Source organism: Truncatella angustata, assembly GCF_020726525.1.
Source record: "Truncatella angustata strain MPI-SDFR-AT-0073 chromosome Unknown BKA67scaffold_6, whole genome shotgun sequence".
Classification (NCBI taxonomy): domain Eukaryota; kingdom Fungi; phylum Ascomycota; class Sordariomycetes; order Amphisphaeriales; family Sporocadaceae; genus Truncatella; species Truncatella angustata.
Window position 1 is genome coordinate 1579610 of NW_025763386.1, and position 18062 is coordinate 1597671.

Genomic DNA, 18062 nt, shown 5'->3' on the forward strand with positions numbered 1-18062 from the left:
TTTTCGACTTCATGGGCTATCACGAGTCCAGCGACGGGCCAGGGAGAGCGGCAGGAGTTGATAGTGGTCAGAAATTGCAGTCTCAGAATATATAAGAAGGTAGACATTCCACTTACAGATCTCAGAATTCTCTTTTGCTGGTCAGAGCCTCTACAAACGCACACCTTATTCTAGCCCCGTCTTGATCATGCAGTACACCAGTGGCAGCCTGTTGTGGCTCCTTAAACTCTCCATTGGTGTTGCTGGAACACCACTATTCCAAAACCATGGTACACTTTCCGGCTGGGATGCATTCAATCATGAGAACAAAGGCACCGTTAGCGAAAGCACAAGTGTCTCTTATGAACCCAGCACATCTCTCAAAATGATCCAGACCTACGATCCGGATTGGGATGGTCGTTACCACTCAGAGGCCATCAAAACAAATGTCTACACTGTAGGCGACCAGGGATTTTACGGCTTTGCCTTTCGTCTGCATTCTGATTGGGATACTTCCAGTACCCAGACTTTTAACATTGCGCAAACCATTGCCAACTTGGCCACCAACGAGCACAACACATGTGGTGATGATTGGATTCCGTCTATGAGTACGTATCCCCAATAGAGGCACGCTATGCTTGTATTGACCTGCCGTTATAGTGATGTGGGTTGAGCAGGGCCAGCTCAGAACCCGACGAAAGGGAAACAATATGTGCGGTACCAACGGCGATAGCAAGTGGACTAGCGGTTACGACTACGAGGAGTACACCGTTGGCACGATCTCACCTGGTGTTTGGTACAAGGTGGTTATCCAAGCCAGCTGGCAGAGCGACGCCACCGGTTTCTACAAGGTTTGGCTTGATGGCGTCAAGAAGGTCGAGGAGTACAACATCATCACAACCTACCTTGATGTGAGTAAGAAGGGTCACTTTCAGTTCAGTGTCGGTCTATATGCCAACAGTTGGCATGACCAGAAAAAGCTTGTCGGATCTGGGGATAGACAGCTCTGGATTGATGAGGTTGGCATTGGCAGCACTTTTGCAGATGCAGACCCGGCTCAGTGGTGAACGTGGACAGTTTAGCGGTGTAAGTAGCTCAGAGGTCTCAGGATGATCATATGAGAGCAACAGAAGCCAAACTAGATAAGGAAACATCTTTTTCTCGAGCTGCCTTTCTCTTTTACTCATAATTACTACCCATTTCTCGGTATATTGCGGGGTTTAACTCATCAGAGGGTGAAATTATCCTTTCCCATTTTGCCCATCAATCTCAGCGCAACATAAAAAGAGCGCAGCAGTGCCACTTCTGATTTGCGTCGTCGAATTGATGGCATCAGTTTCGGAGTGGGTACCGCAGGCAATATACATACCGACGGAAAATACCTTGAATATGGTACGCCTACGGTTATAATTATTTATAGCTCTATGTTATGAGCTAGTAGAGAAAGAAATAAGTTATCTGGTTATGCTGGTAATAGCGTGGAGTTGCGATTACATTATACTAAGAAATTTAATCCGTTCTTGAAACCCCATATCATGATAGGTTATTTTTAAACAAGCCTGATATCAATACTGTGTTTCATATCCACCAGAATATGGCCGCAGTTAGGCATGGTTTATGAAGTATCTTTCTGCCTGAATGTATATCGTGTTTTGCCTAGCTCGTATTGACATGTGGGGCCCACGTAAGATTACCCCGAGCGGTCCGACTCGTTTCTACTATAACTCGCTGGCCGTTACAGTCCCTTAAAAGACCTAGCTTGCAGACAGGTATACCTAGGTATGCTCTGGAACGTGTCCGAGCTGGCTGCTTCTCTGACCACCATCGGCTTCTCGAGCATGTGCCTCCTTCTCTTGCTTTAACATGATGCAGAACTTGGACCTTTCCCGGATTTGCTCCCCTTTCCAGAGGAATATGAACGGAATGAAGCACATGAATAAACTCAGTCCTGCTAAGACACTGCACGCCCCTCCGATTCCCAGCCGTTGAAACATTGGTGTGGTAGCAAAAGGCAGGACGACGGCAACCAGAGATCGTGTGGCACTTGCAGCCGCATTCGCACTTGCAGCATATATCTCATAGGCATCTGTGAGGTAGTTCAATAGTGCCATGAAGATCAATTGAAAGCCCAATCCAAATGGAATTCCTGCCAGCATTGGAACTACAAAAGTAGTATTCGTTCTTGCGGACCATCCGAGCCAGAGGAGTGATATAACGAACAACGGCCCACCGATACAAGCAAGAGGTACTCGACGATATTCTTCTTGTCTACTCCAGGCTTTCTTCTGGTTTTGAGCGCGGCGGAGATACCCATCATAAGCGTAGAAGACTGGCAGTGCTAGCAAGGCGCCGATTCCGATTGAGAGAAAGCACAGCCCGGTGACACCGGGTGCGAGGCCATACAGCTGTTGAAAGATGATCGGGAAAGCTTGAAACGACATGTAGAATATAGCGTAGCACAAGGCTAGGTACATACACGTGGAAGTGACGATAAGTTCCGAGTAGAGCATGCGGAGTGGCCTAGTGAGCACACGACTGACGACAGTACTCAGGTCACGACTCTCTAGCTCAGAAGCTGCGAATATGTTCGGGTTTCCTGTCTCTTTTCGCATTTTCCGGGCTCTTATAGCAAGCAGCTTGGGCCCATACGTTTCGGGTACGATTATCAGCACTACTAGCAGTGAAAATCCGGCATAGATTAGGCCGATCCAAAAGCTCCAACGCCAGCCGATTGTTGTCGAACAAAAACCCTAGAAGCGTATCAGCCTCAGTGAACCCCCAAAAAAAATGATGATGGGTTCACTATACGGATATAATTGGTGCGAGAAGAGGTCCAAAGACGGTCATCTGCCTGATTTCAGCTGGTCAAGTCTGATAACCCACACAATTTAGTCACTCACGGCCATAAACCAGGCAAAAGCACGGCCTCGCGTAACAGGGTCATCGAAAGTGTCCGCAAGCTGGCCTGCAACGATGGCTATAGGTGAACTGGCAACTGCACCTGTGAAGAATCTGAAGACCAAGAATGCAGACCAACTCGGGGCAAGCGCACAACCCAATGTAAATCCGCTAAACAGCGTGAAGGTCACCAATGTCAAATTCTTTCTGCCATATTGCTCGCTTAATGGACCCCCTGTCGTATTTAATGTCACTCTTTAGTATCTGTTGTTATATCGTAAGATGGGGAACTCCGGAAGTATTACTCACATATTATAGGACCACACACATATCCTATAAGATAAGTCGATATGGGAAGAACTTTCTGTTCTTGATCAGCGATCCCCCACTCTGCCATCATGTACGGAATCGCCATGCTTGGTAATGAGCTGCCCATTGTGCTGTTCACAACCAAGATCATAGTTGAGAGTACAAATGGCAACTTCTTCGACTATGTAACGATTAGCCTTGGCCCTATCCTTTGGGGGATAAAGCTCACTTTCGGCCAGTTATATGGGTTGTCCTTGTCGTCTGCCGCCCAAGATATGATTATTTGTGCAGGGTTGTCATTGATGTTCGTGGCATGATGAGTTGCAGCTCCACCATACGCCTCATCAGCGTCTTCAGTATCTAACCTCTGCACCACTTGGGAGATGTGACTGTGATGTCGGCCATCATCTAGAGATTAATGTTAGATATAGTGGACTGCATCGAGGTTGGCCATAGACTCACGTGGCCGTACGGTCCAACCGGCTTCCACGTCGACCACCTTCTCATTAGACATAATGGTAATCTAGGATGTTGAATAGAACAATTATTATACCGGAGGTCATGACGCATTGTGGCATCAGAAGAGAGATGACAGTTTCGCAGTGGGCATATTTGGAGTTCCTGCGGAAACACTGGTAGTTTCTATGACCAGACGAGATTGTGAACAAGACAAACGACATCGCTGGAAGGGCGCAACAGGCCGATGCCGTCCCGAGAATTCATCATATGGTAGGATCGACACTGGACATACCCCGACTATGGCGGTATCGCATGCATTAAAATGGGTCACTGGAGCTTGGCTTCAATGGATTAGACTACATCAAACGCTAATACGCGCCTGTAGTGTTACACAGCCAGCACATACACACAAATGCAGCACGTTTGATCGTGTTGCTGAAAGTAGCGGCATAAATTCTTCTATCCAAACATGCACTTTGAGACAATCAGTCTCTACAAAGTTCACAACAAAGTAAGAACGTTTTTCAGACCCAGCAAGATTCTCTCAGATAGGAAAAAGCAAATCGCATGCAAGGGTTTCGGTGATGCTTTAGCGTGAAGTTCGGATACATTAGAAGACTTCGGTGATGCTTTAGCATGGAGTTCGGACCAGTTGTTCCCGAGATAGTGTTCGGATACAATGCAAGGTTGGGCTTATACCCGGCCGATTGACAGCACACAGTTGCATCACAAGTCTTGAGGAGCGGCATTGCGAATAGCTGGAATAAAAATTACGCTCATTGTTTTCCGTGGCACAAATCGAAATGCCCGCATCTCAGAAAGATGTGGCGAGGTAATAAGTACTCCATTACACCATAGGGCAGACTTCCAAACCAGCGTAGTATTCTCCGCTGCTCTGCATTCCATACTGGTACTAAATACTTGGATCAACTACTACTTAAAACAAATCATCTCAAATACTACAAAAAAAAAAAAAAAGATCAGCGTAACCCCTGGAGGCCTTGCACGCCGCGTCCCCGGTGTCTTCCAGGAGCGCTCGCTGGCCTATTGGTAGATACCAGCTTTTCCAGCCTTTTGACGCCCGTCTTGAGTCACGCGATGGGGTGCAAGATCTGTTCTTTCCTATGTTCCTCAGTAAGGGGTGGAGAGATTCCCCCCTTTGTTATACAACACGGAGGCCCAGCGTATAACCTTATATGGCTTTATTTCGATTTATATTTATAAATACTGAAGTGTCAGTTTGGTCGCCTAAGTGTGGCGTATGGATTATGGCTTTGCGTCGAGTCATGGCTTGGTTTCAGACTATGAAACGGTCTGATCGTAGTCATGTAAGCCGTACGGGTCCGTATAGCATCGTTGTTTTTCGAAGTTAAGTATGCAATCAGTTTCATAGTAATGCGCATGGCTTTTGTTGACTTCATATCCCTCATAACGCTACTATTACGCGTTAAGCCCGCTTTTAAAAGCTGTCTCTTCTTAATATTAACATCTTAACATTTATTATTCATATTAAATATATTATTAGTCTTATAACTATGATGTACTAGATTTTATTCCATCAATTAACTTAAAATTATAAATATGTTAATATTCTTTAACGAAGCAAGATCTTTGTTTTAGTTTTTCATTTTTAAATCTTTCATTTGTTTTTTCCCTTCGCTTGTTTACATTTCACTTTAACCTTTATCCCCACTAGTGGATTCTGGGGTTTTTGTTATCAATCTATTGTCATTCTCTCCAAGAATATGAACGTGCTTACCAGAATCGTGCTGACTTTGGGAACGTAGATTCACATTCGGGTGCCAGCAAATCTATCCCCTGAATTGGCAGCCCATGTTTTGCGTCGTGCAAGCCACTGAGGAGGACAAGCGTCAATGTACAAACAACAAGCATCGTTACAAGTAATTTTCCTCCAAGGGCAATGTCAGTCAGCAGCAGTATATAGACAAACGTGTATTAGTTGCTCTGAGGGCATTCAAGGACTCCTTTTCTAGGTTGCCTACAGATCTGACATCATCTTCTACTAAGTCCTCAACAGGGTTTTCGTGGGCAAGTCGCAGAATATTCTTGAGAACAAGACATTTTACATTCCGCACAACTGTGTGACAACGAACTTGGTTCACTGGATCTTTACCACGTTGATTCTCCTTCTCGCACAAAACCGACTTGTGGCGGTATATGCATTAGAACACAATGCAGCCTAATAACTACCGTCAATCATCCAATGCTCTTGAATTATAGCTGACAGAGCTAGTAGTCGCCCGCACAGAAGTGACTAGGTTACGGATATTCGACGACATATGCTTTGTTGTGCCAGATGACTGGACTAAGCAGGTGGGCTCTCACTGAAAATTCAATATCTGAAAGACTAGTGAATAAAGTGTGCGCGACTTATGGTCAACTTACAGAAAACTGTGATTTGCCTCTAGTACGTCGTTCTGCCCAAAAAGGCAACTCATAATATCCGAGCGGATGAGACTGAGAATTCGTGTATGAGGCTGTGATAGAAACGTCGCGTATGGTGATCAATCGTAGCCTATTGATAGAGTGTGATAGCGGCGAGGAACAGAGCTATCTTCTGTTCCACTGAAGGCTACCTAAAGTGGTTGCCCTAGGTATGTACCTGAGGCATCGATTAGGCTCTTTTGGATAACACCGCGCATTAGCCTTCTGGGGAACGTCCTGCGGGAGTCATATTGTGGATCGGATCGTAGTTCACATGGTGGACTTTATTGCATTGCAGCTGTTTCCGGCGGGAAAATTCCAATGCTGGCTAGCTTTGAATAATAGTATGGGTTCATTATGCACTGAGTTGGCTTACACAGATCAGAACTATGCAAAAAAACAGTCTGAGGAAATATTCTTACAGCTTATTGGTCAAACTGGAAGTCTCTATGAGAACTGGCCATCATGGCAAGGCGGGGTCGATCCTCCAGATATATTGCTGCCAGTAAACGGCATGGAGTTGTTTGCGTATCTTAGCTTCGCATTTTGGGTCTGTAGGACATAATAGTCTATTTGGTACGTTGCACAGGTAAACTAAAAAAATCAGCAGCCAGACGTATATCTACGAGAAGTTACAAGCCAGCCAATTCAGGACTTGTCCGTTTCGCCTTGAAGGGATAATACAAATCCCCTGAAAGATACACTGACTTGGAAAATTATCTTAGCTCTCGTTCCTCGATCTCTCCTCCAAAACTTCCCGCCCTTCCATGTCTCAATAAAGAAATTTTAGAATCAAAAGGAGGCCGTCTACTCGATGAACATGAAACTACCAAGGAATAAAAACATTCTTCTCAAAGACTTTGGGCATAGTATAATGTAGCGTCTATGTTCCCATAAGGTTCAGTTGATTATAATAATGCCTCAGTCTCGGTCTCTTATTACAGACCGTATTGAGAGATCATTGTGTAATTGGTGAGTCGCACTCTGCTCCATGTCAGAGTCAACCGTAGTTCTCTTACTACTACATTGTACTCTATTTAAATTAAATAGTCCAACATCCAGCAGATTTCTATATGTTGAAATACAACGAAGAATTTGAAAGGCTTTTCTAAACTCAGTAGGGTGGAAGAACACAAGGAGCGTATCAATTATATTCCACCACACCAGGCAAGCCATACGGAGCTGAGTTCGATGCGCCTGATATGACGCACGGCACTGGAGTTGCCGCCTATCTCGCGGGAGATCACCTTGGTGTCATACACAATGCCAATCTCATCGGTATCTACGCCGGGCTTCTTAACGTGCCAAACGCGTATGGCGTGCCAGAACAAGAAAAGACACTGGAGTATCTACTGATGATCATGGATGATGTTATCGAACGGCAACTTCAAGGCAAAGCAATCATTAACTTTTCCTTCTCATTCGAACCTAGCGATCAGAAAGATCTCGTGCAGGATCAACTCATTAGAAAGGCAATAGGTATGTTGACTTGACCATCAATCTCCGAGAACATACACGATCAACAGGAGCACCGTATACTGACACGTATCAATGAACCAGTGGAGCTCCTCGACCGTCCGGATAAACTTCAAGTGGTCCTGGTGACTGCTTCCGGCAACGAAGGAGAACCGGATAACCTGTATATTGCCCATTTACCTGCTGTTCTCGCCGAAAAGGAAACACACGATGTGATAGTGGTAGGCTCCACAACAATTGATGGGACTCGATCTGAATGGAGCCAGTTTGAGGACTGGATCACCACACATGCTCCGGGCGAAGGCCTCATAACGGCAACGCAGACATGGCTGGACCTTAACACTGCAATGGATGGAACGTCCATCTGTACGTCATATAACTGTTCATTTAATGATCGTGATTGACAGTATTTCCTGGATCAGCGAGCCCCAAAGTGGCTGGACTCGCTGCCTACTTCCGTGGACTACCGCTGCTTCCCAAATGGGCATGCCAACTTACCAACCCAAGGACAGTCAAAGCATTGATCCGCCACTTCCACAAACCCCTATGGACTCTGGAAGATATTGAGGATCGAGAGGACTGGGAGATTGTCCCCGTTGCTTAGAACGGCCAAACACGAGAAGGAAATTGTCTAACGGATGAAGCCCACTCCCAAGGAACTATATGCGGCAATCTTCCCGAAGATCTGGGCACCCTCGACCCTGACGGTGGCTTATACCCGGGTAAAGAGCCAACGTGTGGTAGTGGCAGCAATGGTAGAGACTTAAAAAGGCGTCAAGCCTGTCAGCCTGAAAGCCCAGGAGGGGGTTCAGGTGCAGGAGGGGGTTCAGGTGCAGGAGGGGGTTCAGGGATCCGCCTCACATATCAGTCTGGCGTTCCGTCACCGACCAGTACAGCAGGCTGTGGCAATCTATGCACAGGTCACTATTGCCAGACCAAGCCCACTGGCGTGTATCCCGACTTCACTGACCCCGACCTGCCTGGATCTGGTGTTCCGTTCTCGACACAGTCCGTCACTCTTGGCCCAGTCCCGACGCTGCTCGGCAGTGATCCCTGGCCGAAAACTGTGTTTCCACAACGACAATAACGCAATGTAATGGTGGCGGTGAGGGCCATGCCTGCGTGACGACGTCGAGCTGTGCAGCCACCAAAACACCAGAAACAACTACTGCGCTCCATGTCGTCACCACCAAGGAGCTAACACCGACCACTACGACAACCGTGAAACCTGCAGACCCTGCCCCGAGCCCTTCGCCAAAGGTTCTTTTCATCATGGATACTACCTTCACCAAGTGCTCGTGGTACATTTTTGTAACGACGCCGGACAAGGGAGTCGATCCCTGCAGTACTAGGTATGCCCCTAGAGCGCTGGATTAGTACTCGGGTTAGTGACCACTTGGGAATCCCTGGTGTTGTGTGATTTGTCTACACTAATATTGTATACGATAACTCACGAACGTGTTATTTACACATCTTATTGCCCGTCTAGGGTCATATACTCCGAGATAAAGTTACTAGACCGTCCTACTTCTTCAACCACAGGATTAGTTGCCTATTGACTTCCCTACACGAGCAAGCATGCCCGAGATAGTAATACAATTGCTGAACAAAACTCGTATTCTCAAACCCACTGCCATTAAAAATTTCCGCTGGCCCGTCAGCTTATTCGACTTCATATACGATCAATTCATCATCCCAATCTCATACGAATCCAGCTTTGTGCGCCTATAGTGGTTTAGAACTAAGGCAGACCAGGCATTGGTTCACTAGAACATCATCCCGGAAACATTGACTCCGACATGAAAGACCCTCATAGTAATCTCGCAGTGGGCCTGAGTACTGGTCCTTGCGAATCAGACGTGACCATTTCCCGCTTAGTCCCATGGAATCTTTCTTCAACGAAGGGTCTCACCTTGGGGTGTGGTGCGATTGCTCTGACTGGTGTTAGCTGCGGTCATGTATGCTAGAAAATAGCCGGGTTACTTGCGAAGTACTGGCAATCAGCAGTTCTACTACAGCGACAATATACGTAAGTAGGCCGACTTGTTTCAGACCGGAGATTCCGAACACAGATGTAGAATGTTTGCTCTAGGATGGATTTTGAGTATCACCAATGTCTCGCGAATCACAGATTTATGTCAGTCATTTGCAATCTCTTCGGATCCCAGTTTTAAACTCGTGGAAATTCTTGGGGAGATATTTGGAAGAACTACTTGGGAATCCCCCTGGTTCTGCAAAAGTTCTGAACAAACCTGTGGACCATATATCAACTCCAGAGCCAAGATCCAAGTACCTGAGAGTTAGTTTAAAATAATGCGGTGGACGACAAAGCTTCCATTCGGTGCATGTTTTGGTATCATGTTTTACACCTTTGCACTCCAAATCTCTTAGGGCTTGCTCAACATTGATTATTGGGCTGTTCACTGCAATAGGTCACATCTGTAGCATTATACTGGTGCATATCTTTGACAGGGTGCCAATTCCTATTACATTTATCCCATTTATGTCGTTAGCAAGTGATTAAAATATAATGTCTCAAGATTTCGTAGAATATCAGAATTACCACGGTATCATAATATGGTGCAGAATGTACGGCATATCTGACTTATTTATTACAATCCTTTCCAAATAGGAAACCTCGATGATGCTCTATGCTGGATATGAGTCAAGTCTTTCGGATGCAGCCCCAGCATATGCAGCATCCTTTTAAATCTGCAAAGGATGTGACTGCTATTAGAACTGGTAATGTCGTAACAAGGCCTCTATCTCCCCTAGCTCCTTCTCCTCGGCAATATCCAAAGCTGTCATGCCCTGCTTGTTCTTCACCTCCATCTGTGCCAGACCAGTTGCCAACAATGCGTCCACCAGGTCAAGATCCTCCTCATTAACTGCGAGGTGAAGTGGGGTGGCACCGTTCTTGTTCTGTTTGCCCAAAGGGGCTTTGAGCTGGATCAACTTGTTCAGTGCAGTGATGGAGCCGCCAAGAACAGCGCGGTGAGCAGCTGTGTCCTGATTAAGATTGACAGATGTGAGAGAACCTCCATTCTTGTGAAGGATATCAATGATTGCTGTATGGCCAACGTAGCAAGCTTCAAGAATGGGGGAGTTGCCATTCTTGTCCTTGTCTAAAGTGACAGCTGTCTTCACGCTGGCTTCACCAACAGTAAACTCCATGAGAGCCCGTCCTAAGGCAGCTACAAGGTTGAATGTCAGTTTCGATTCAAAACTCGAGATCGAGGAAGTAGTAAGGAAAGTCACGATCAGAGAAGCAACAGGGAAAATTGCTATTGAAGAATCACCGGGGAAATGGAAGCTTACCACGAGACTCTACAGAGTTTCCACGAGCTGCGTAATGTCCGATAGAAGCACCATCATGGTCTTTTGTAATGGCTGCGATATGTCCGGCTGTGAGGGACTCTCGGTCGGCGATTGTCTTGATGAGGCCAATCATTTTTGCAGCCTTGCCGCAATAAGCAAGATCCAGAACTTGACACTTCTCATCTTCGCTATAAGCGGTTGTGTGTGGTACGGAAGGTACCTTTGTGTAAAGGCGACCTTCAGCCATCCTGTTGTGATTTGAAGATGCTTGGTGGGTGCTTTTGGTGAGTGGTGCTGGTTGCAAGGATAAATGAAAGTCTTGAAGTTATGGAAGGGTGATGGTGTATTTATAGAATCATGGGGTGAAGTAAATTAGACAAGTTAATTACAAAATATTGGCTAACAATCGCCGAACGGGCAGGAACACACCAGTCAGATGGGCGTCAATCCTCTATGCAACACTGAATTCACTGCTTAGATTGGGGATGAATGTGGACAATCGCCGATCAGGCAGGCGCGTATAAGTCAAATCAAATGAATCCCATTGTGTGAGAATTGACGTGCTGGCAATTTATCAAGGCAACTACGAACAATCGCTCAATATGAAGGGACATGAATGACAGATTCACCTCAGCTTCAACTATAAGGACTTATCCAAAATGAATAATCCATATTCTCTCTATGAAAATGATTGCCATGGTTCATTTGCATCATTTCAGTCAAGTAAACCCTGCCCTTCAAACATCACATGATGTACCATACAACAAGATCATGACTGTGTCCTTGTTTACAAGTTGGCTTTAGCATAGGCAAACTGCCCTTTCAAATATTCTTCAGCACGTGACCGTCCTATTCCGAATAGGGAAACCATCACAGAACTTGGCAACTATAATATTGTACAGACACTTTGCGCGTTGAGTAAAGTGAGCCTATGTCTGTGTCTCGGAACCACCCCCAAAAGCTCCTCTAGAGTCACAGAGTTCCAATGTACGACTATATCCCATTCTATCGGTTGATATTCGTAGGCTTACTATGCACATGGGAGGGTTTCGAAGCCTTGTATGAGTCCTCGAGAATAGGGTTAATGGTTTTGTAGCTTTGAGCATGTTTCTTGTCGCTGTTGCGGGCACACTTCTGGACTACATCCTTGGCGATGGTTAATTCCTTCGTGTCATTTCTGTCGTAACCCGCACAGGAGCTATTCAAACTCTCCTAGTCCACAACTCCCTTGCGGATGGAGCGTTCGTTGAGGTAGGGTCGGTTGCCGCGGTTGTCGTCGCTGCTGCTATTGCCGCTATCGTTGTCGATGTGTCTGCTGCCACTGCTGCCGTAGTTTTTTCTGCCACTACTTCTGCCATGCATGTCGCATGATCTTGATACGGAGGACGACATTGTGTGTTGTGCTCGTGGTGACTAGGGCATGGTTATGGCTGTCTCAATTTGGTGTTTTGATATCATTGTTCTCTTTGGCCACGTTTGTTTCTCACTGCGATACAAAGACCGACTACAGCTTCCATCCCGCGTTGGATCAGATAGACATTCTCGATTCTATGATTCACACCCAAAACAGCAACACCGCGAATATCATGGGCAAATGCGAATTGAAAAAGGCTCTATTCATATGATACACTTCACTAGAGACTGGGAGAAAGTCCAGCCTTTGAATCTAGTAACATCTACAGTGGTTCACACTATAGTAACACATTCCAGGCAATACCGATTCATGTTGGTTTTCCAGTGCCACTCTCAAGGGCTTAGCAGACATATCAGGATGAGGTGGCAGCTTATAATTTGACTAGTCTGAATACGAATATCTCCCAACTCGTACGAGAGTGTTGTGAAAGTCGTATTTGGCGCAGCAAAACAATGAATAGAACACTAAACCATCACTACGAAGATAAATCTATTGTCACAGCTGCGATTTGGGATAAACCGCAAAAGTATGATCAAGATAAGATGTCTTGTTTAAATAATGACTCTTGTTGACGTTTATTTTCCCCTAAACTTATCTAGACAGAGTACATTCTCTATACATTCAAAAGAGTGCTGGTCGTCCAGAATGATGACCGAAAAAGGGGTATCAAGAAGGGTGTGACGGTTATCTGTGATCGCTACCACGTGAGGAAGTGGAGCTCTACTGCTTCTGAGAAATGATACTTTGCTCATTAACGGCGATGGGAGCTGGGCGGTTCCCAGTCTCATTTAAATCATTTTCCACGAAGTGAGAGCGTGCTCCAGTAGTGCTGTCAATAGTGTTCATAGACAGAACGTACTCTTCCTTGTCAATGTGGCGGAATAAGAAGTACTACACAACTAATTAGTTTTGGATTATACTGCTTGAGTATCATTGACGACTTACGAAAACGACGGTGACGATACCGCCAAGGATGGCTGGACCACCAAAGTCCCAAACGAGGTAAGGGTCAACAATATTGTTGGTTGCGGCCAAATTGATGATGTAAGCGAATCCAGTGTTGAAGAGGTTGATGGCAGAGACAAGGCCCCTCATATTGACGGGAGCGCGGGAGTAGGCGATACCGTAAGCAGGCACGTTGATAAAGAGCTCAGAGAAACCACCGAGGGCGTACGGGATAGCTTCCCACCACAGGGAGATAGGCGAGACGAGGCCTGTCTCAGTACATGCTGGGTCTGTGGAACCGTAGTATCCACAAGGGCTTGTCTCGTAGGCCTTGTATTGAAGGACAGTATAACCAATACCGCCAAGAGTGGAGATGATGAAGCCAGTGGTGATACGGGCAACCGGACCGTAGTGGATATTGGCCTTGCGGAGCGCCGGATACAAACCAAAGTTCAGGACTGGGTTCAACAAGATGATACTCAGAGAGTTGAAGTTGCCGATCACATCGTTGGGAACGCCATTGCCCGTGAGCATGGTTCCGAGGTAGTTTGCTGAGTTAGCAATACCGTTGTCGTTCCAGAACTGGACAGGAAAGAAGCTAAACATTCCGGTGGCTTGGAGGGTACGCTTGACATCCTCGACAAATTGGTCGTTCCATCGGGTTTCGATCTGAAGGCCATGTTCAGCTTGATAAGTAGGTCTAGCAGGCTCATAGAAGCCGGCTCTACCAATGCGCTTCCAACCGCCGTTCCTCAAGCAGCGACCGATGACTCTAAAGATGTTGGGAAGATCTGAGCCGCCAGGGGGGTGCATGATCAGCTTAGGCTTGAGCCAAATCAGAAGAATGGGGAGCGGAAGGTAAAGGATGAGCGGCAGCAGAAACGCCAACCACCAACCAATAAGGCGAGCACAGTACGAAGTTGCTGTAGCCATAAAGCCGCCGACGTTGATCAGCATATAGAACCAAAGCATCACTCTTTCAGTGGAGTGCTCAGGATCCTCGATTACGCGTTCGCCGCTAGGCAAAGTCTTCACGATCGGAACGTGACTGGACAATTGATCGAGCAACAGAGGCGTGACGTTCGGCTTAAACATGGCCGCTCCCAGGGCCAAAATGTAGACACCGATGAAGAATGGTATCTTCGCATTACCGTTTGCAAGAAGATCTCTGGCACCGCCTACGACGATGAGAATATGACCAAGACCGCAGAGCATGATGCCCCAGAAAATCATTCTGTAGCGACCGAACCTGGTGTCTGCAAGGTAACCGACAAGAAGAGGAAGTACATATGCAATCACGTTGAAAGACTGAGTTGTGGCATTAGCCACCTTCTCACCCAGACCAAGACCACCTTGAGTGATCTGGCTGCCGTAAGGGGGTGAACCGAGACCATTTCCGCCGGCAGGCAAGGGCTTGTTGATGTAGTTGGTCCAAATGGTAACACAGCCTGCGACCAACGTGGTCAGCACATGATCTATAATCATGCCGCTTCTATATTATTGAATACTAACCGTAATACGAGGCACGCTCGCAGAACTCAACAGCGCAAAGGCAGTAGGCCACCCATGGGACATTTCCAGGAACACGGCGCAGAGTCGCCAACTCTTCATCGGTAGGCTTGCCCTCATAGTCCTGGTGAAGGACGTTTGTGTCTTGAAGAGCGGCATGCTTGTCGCCATCGGGTGTGAGTCTGCCAAGAACTTTCTCATCCTCGGTCGTGCCATAAGCTGGAGCGGTGGCCTCAGCCGGTCGCTCGACTCCGTCTCTGGTCGCTGTAATGTTGTGTCAGCCTATCCTCCCAGGACTCGTTAAACTTCAACATCAGGAGTAACTCCAGGGATGCCACTTACACATCCTGTTGTCCTCTGGCTTGCTGTTACAATGGAATTGCAAAGCAAGGCGCACGGGTTAATGCAATGGAATGCAAGGGCAATAGGAATGAAAGCTAAATGAACGAGGGCACGCGGGGCGGACGTGTCTTATTAAAAGCGGTACGCGCACCGATGAGCTGCTAAAAACTGCTGATCGACGTTGCACCGAGTTAAGAGATGTAGCAATTTGATGAGTGTCTAGGTATCAGAGGGTTGACGGAGTAAGTAACCCGATGCAGATGCGGCGCCGCCGCTGACCGATTGTAGCCACCATACATAGCTGGTCGAGATCCTTGTGCCTACCTACCAGAGAGTGATCCTTACCATAGTAGCTGGCTCTAGGTTGAAGGTGGACTCTCAGATAGGAAGGTGTCTCCTGATGGTCCCAGCGTAGCAGAGATCATCTCGCCGGGGGTGGGCGGGACTATAGCGGAAGAGGCAGCTTGGCACTGTAGCGGTGGGTCCAGCGTTGAAGCTAGTTTCACTGTCGTGCAGAGACACCCAAGATGTCAAGCTTTAATAAGCTCCGCCAAGTCGCTCTTTATAATTGCTACGCTGTGATAGGGCTGAGCTGCTCAATGCTTGTTTTCGCCAAGAACTATCCTCCCGTATCCGCAGGTTGCTTATTTCCATCCGCCGGCCGTAACAGCAGAAGGAGGAATCTTGACGACATTGTCGTGTGAGGAAATGCAATATTCTCAATCAGATTCTCAATGGGGGTTGCACATGTAGCGCTTGCCCCACAGATAAGCACAAGGACCGAGACCAGCCAGGCCCCCGGTGTTCTTCTCGTGTGCCCATTGGTTGGTATAGTTCCAGCAAAATTTTGGTGAGATAAAGAATTGGCAGTTGGTCAATCACGTCTTCTCTCTAGGTATGAAGTACCATGACTGGCCAAAAGGTCCCTGTCACAGCGGTGCTGAAAAACACGCTAGCCCAGCTGACGACATGCAATGCTTCAAAAGATCACTCCACACCTATCCATTCTCGCCCACCACCAAGTTCGAGTTGCCACGGGTTGGGATCGTGCTAATGCTACCGAGCAGTAACCTCGCTGCAACAGAAGTTCTCGAAGCTATCGCGGAAGCGCACCCGCATGATTACCAGAGAGCACTGTTTATTGCCGCACTGAACAAGGGTTAGGAGCTTGGGCGACTCACCCTCCCTCCTCACCTCACTCGCCTCACAGCGGCTCATCCAAGAAAGGCTAGGACAATTCATCGTTTGGATCGTCGCAAAATGGAGACCTCTTACGAGTTGGGCTTGGCAGGATATGTCTTGGCTCTCGTTCTATACTCGATAAGGGAAGTTGGACCTATTTAGGCAACGAATTTCTTGTCATCTGTGCTTTTCGTGTTGGCAGAGTCTCACCACATACATGCCATGACACTTGAACTCCGGCTGAGGCTAGTGGCAATTATGTTGCTTGGATTCTGATATCTCGGGCTATCATCACAAGCGTAGTAAGATGACCACGCCATTTCTACTTGTCCCTGTCGATCTTCGGAAGCTGAACCGAGAAGAGCCAGTCCATACTTTTCGATGCCTGGGTATCAATTGATGACTGGGATACTAATCCGCACAACCTATGAAAACGTTATGCGCACGTGTGGGTCTCTCTGACCTAGAACTGATACACACAAAGTAGCCAGCGCAAGGCAAAGCTGCGTGAAGGTATATTATCTTGCCTCGACAAGGATTTCACTAACATGTAATGAAAAGAAAGAAAAAAGAAAAACTCCTCCAGCTAGGCGTTGAGCAGAACCCTAGCTCAGTTCAGCTTTGGCCTATACGTCTCGAAGCCTGTGTGCCGTAATCTCCTTGCAATAAATCGTGGCTAGCCTCTAATTTACCACACGCCAGGAATAACAGCATACTTCCGCCTAATTTTCTCCTCCCCAAACTTTTCAATGTACCACTTTTTGCCGCTCACGGCCCGTGGGAACATGGAAAAGAACTCATTGATCAAAAAGGCTCGTGCCGGACCACAAGACCATCCGGCGGCGATCCAAAAGCCAAGCCACTCAACCCATTCCATGAAATAATGCGGGTATAGCATGTGCTTGAAGAGACCGTTCTGTGGAATAGAATAATGCTTTCCAATGCCTTTTTGGCCTTGACCCGAGAGCCTTTCCTGGCGTCTCTGCTCTTTGCGGCGGATCTCGCGGAGTTCTTCGTCACAGAAATAGTTGCCCGTAAGTCCAATGTAGAAGACGACTAACCCAATGGCAAATCGGAGGACTGTGAACCCCTCAGCACGCCATTCCGCCTGCGTTGTTGGCCCATACGCGGCCAACCATGAGCCCAGACACGTCGCGTTCAAGAATTGAAAAGCAAGAGCTGCGACCCATACGAAGAGGTGTATGGGTGACATGGAGGGCTGGATGATGGGAAAGATGACTGCACGGTATGTGTAGTGCAGAACGAAAAGGCCGGCAAGGACTTTGTTTTGCCACGGTAGGTCGGTGATGCCGTGCTCAGCCGACAAGGTGTTCATAATGTAGAGTAGGGTGATGAAACCAGGACACTCCATTGTAAACCAGGCGATGCGGCCCGGGATGTTAAGCGGCGATTTGGTGGAGGTTTTACCCATGCCATACCATGAGGTGAGCCATTGGACGGAGGCACCCTTTCAGATCGAGTCAGTGTATTATATAACGCTTCCGGGAAGTGTAGTAACGTACAATTGGTACTAACCAGCTCCACCAAAATAAGATGAACTCATAGTTCTGGCGGCTAGCCGGAAGCCAACCTTGGATTATGGTCATCTTCTGGCTCTGAGACGCACTTCAGGTCGGTAGTGTCGGTCTTGCAGAAGGATTGATAACTCGCTGGTTTTTGAAAATGTTCAAATGTATCTCAAGTAACAAGACCTAGTTTATCAGACCTTCAGAAAAGTCTATCTATAAATGTTAAGACAGGCGCCGTTCCGTATCATCGAATTTAG

At 47.1% G+C, this 18062-nt stretch overlaps 6 protein-coding genes across 6 annotated transcripts; 2 read left to right on the forward strand and 4 right to left on the reverse strand.

The window, feature by feature from the left end:
• Positions 1 to 44: 44 nt before the first annotated feature.
• BKA67DRAFT_342404 (polysaccharide lyase) lies at positions 45 to 1127 on the forward strand. The gene is made up of 2 exons (XM_046096310.1): positions 45 to 587; positions 640 to 1127. Exons 1-2 carry the CDS (start codon positions 188 to 190, stop codon positions 1044 to 1046), a joined length of 807 nt encoding a protein of 268 aa, XP_045956221.1. The 5' UTR covers positions 45 to 187; the 3' UTR covers positions 1047 to 1127.
• A 170-nt stretch (positions 1128 to 1297) lies between these two features.
• BKA67DRAFT_572474 (major facilitator superfamily transporter) lies at positions 1298 to 3915 on the reverse strand. The gene is made up of 6 exons (XM_046103284.1): positions 3649 to 3915; positions 3416 to 3594; positions 3187 to 3367; positions 2880 to 3112; positions 2788 to 2826; positions 1298 to 2729 (listed from the first exon to the last, which is right to left on the reverse strand). Exons 1-6 carry the CDS (start codon positions 3698 to 3700, stop codon positions 1755 to 1757), a joined length of 1659 nt encoding a protein of 552 aa, XP_045956222.1. The 5' UTR covers positions 3701 to 3915; the 3' UTR covers positions 1298 to 1754.
• A 3377-nt stretch (positions 3916 to 7292) lies between these two features.
• BKA67DRAFT_660723 (peptidase S8/S53 domain-containing protein) lies at positions 7293 to 8170 on the forward strand (the record flags this gene model as incomplete). The annotated part of the gene is made up of 3 exons (XM_046107676.1): positions 7293 to 7569; positions 7651 to 7932; positions 7989 to 8170. 3 exons carry the CDS (start codon positions 7293 to 7295, stop codon positions 8168 to 8170), a joined length of 741 nt encoding a protein of 246 aa, XP_045956223.1.
• A 2129-nt stretch (positions 8171 to 10299) lies between these two features.
• BKA67DRAFT_680327 (ankyrin repeat-containing domain protein) lies at positions 10300 to 11131 on the reverse strand (the record flags this gene model as incomplete). Its single annotated transcript, XM_046108897.1, has 2 exons — positions 10300 to 10760; positions 10885 to 11131. 2 exons carry the CDS (start codon positions 11129 to 11131, stop codon positions 10300 to 10302), a joined length of 708 nt encoding a protein of 235 aa, XP_045956224.1.
• Positions 11132 to 12848: 1717 nt separating this feature from the next.
• BKA67DRAFT_572482 (putative peptide transporter) lies at positions 12849 to 15532 on the reverse strand. Its single transcript, XM_046103285.1, has 4 exons — positions 15095 to 15532; positions 14756 to 15016; positions 13244 to 14691; positions 12849 to 13189 (listed from the first exon to the last, which is right to left on the reverse strand). The coding sequence occupies exons 1-4, from the start codon at positions 15096 to 15098 to the stop codon at positions 13019 to 13021; spliced, it is 1884 nt and encodes a 627-aa protein (XP_045956225.1). The 5' UTR covers positions 15099 to 15532; the 3' UTR covers positions 12849 to 13018.
• Positions 15533 to 16964: 1432 nt separating this feature from the next.
• On the reverse strand, positions 16965 to 17883 carry BKA67DRAFT_520739 (3-oxo-5-alpha-steroid 4-dehydrogenase-domain-containing protein; the record flags this gene model as incomplete). Its single annotated transcript, XM_046098213.1, has 2 exons — positions 16965 to 17744; positions 17800 to 17883. The coding sequence occupies 2 exons, from the start codon at positions 17881 to 17883 to the stop codon at positions 16965 to 16967; spliced, it is 864 nt and encodes a 287-aa protein (XP_045956226.1).
• Between the last annotated feature and the right edge of the window lie 179 nt (positions 17884 to 18062).

What these genes read in the sequence shown, in the direction of transcription:
- BKA67DRAFT_572474 (XM_046103284.1), bottom strand. Translation starts at nt 3,700, where the DNA reads ATGTCTAATGAGAAGGTGGTCGACGTGGAAGCCGGTTGGACCGTACGG. An exon ending in CGGTTGGACCGTACGGCCAC is followed by an intron (nt 3,595 to 3,648) that starts GTGAGTCTATGG and finishes ATTAATCTCTAG; the next exon opens with ATGATGGCCGACATCACAGT. An exon ending in TTCTCGCACCAATTATATCC is followed by an intron (nt 2,730 to 2,787) that starts GTATAGTGAACC and finishes ATACGCTTCTAG; the next exon opens with GGTTTTTGTTCGACAACAAT.
- BKA67DRAFT_342404 (XM_046096310.1), top strand. Translation starts at nt 188, where the DNA reads ATGCAGTACACCAGTGGCAGCCTGTTGTGGCTCCTTAAACTCTCCATT. An exon ending in TGATTGGATTCCGTCTATGA is followed by an intron (nt 588 to 639) that starts GTACGTATCCCC and finishes CTGCCGTTATAG; the next exon opens with TGATGTGGGTTGAGCAGGGC.
- BKA67DRAFT_572482 (XM_046103285.1), bottom strand. An exon ending in CGAGCGTGCCTCGTATTACG is followed by an intron (nt 14,692 to 14,755) that starts GTTAGTATTCAA and finishes CGTTGGTCGCAG; the next exon opens with GCTGTGTTACCATTTGGACC. An exon ending in GTATCGTCACCGTCGTTTTC is followed by an intron (nt 13,190 to 13,243) that starts GTAAGTCGTCAA and finishes TTAGTTGTGTAG; the next exon opens with TACTTCTTATTCCGCCACAT.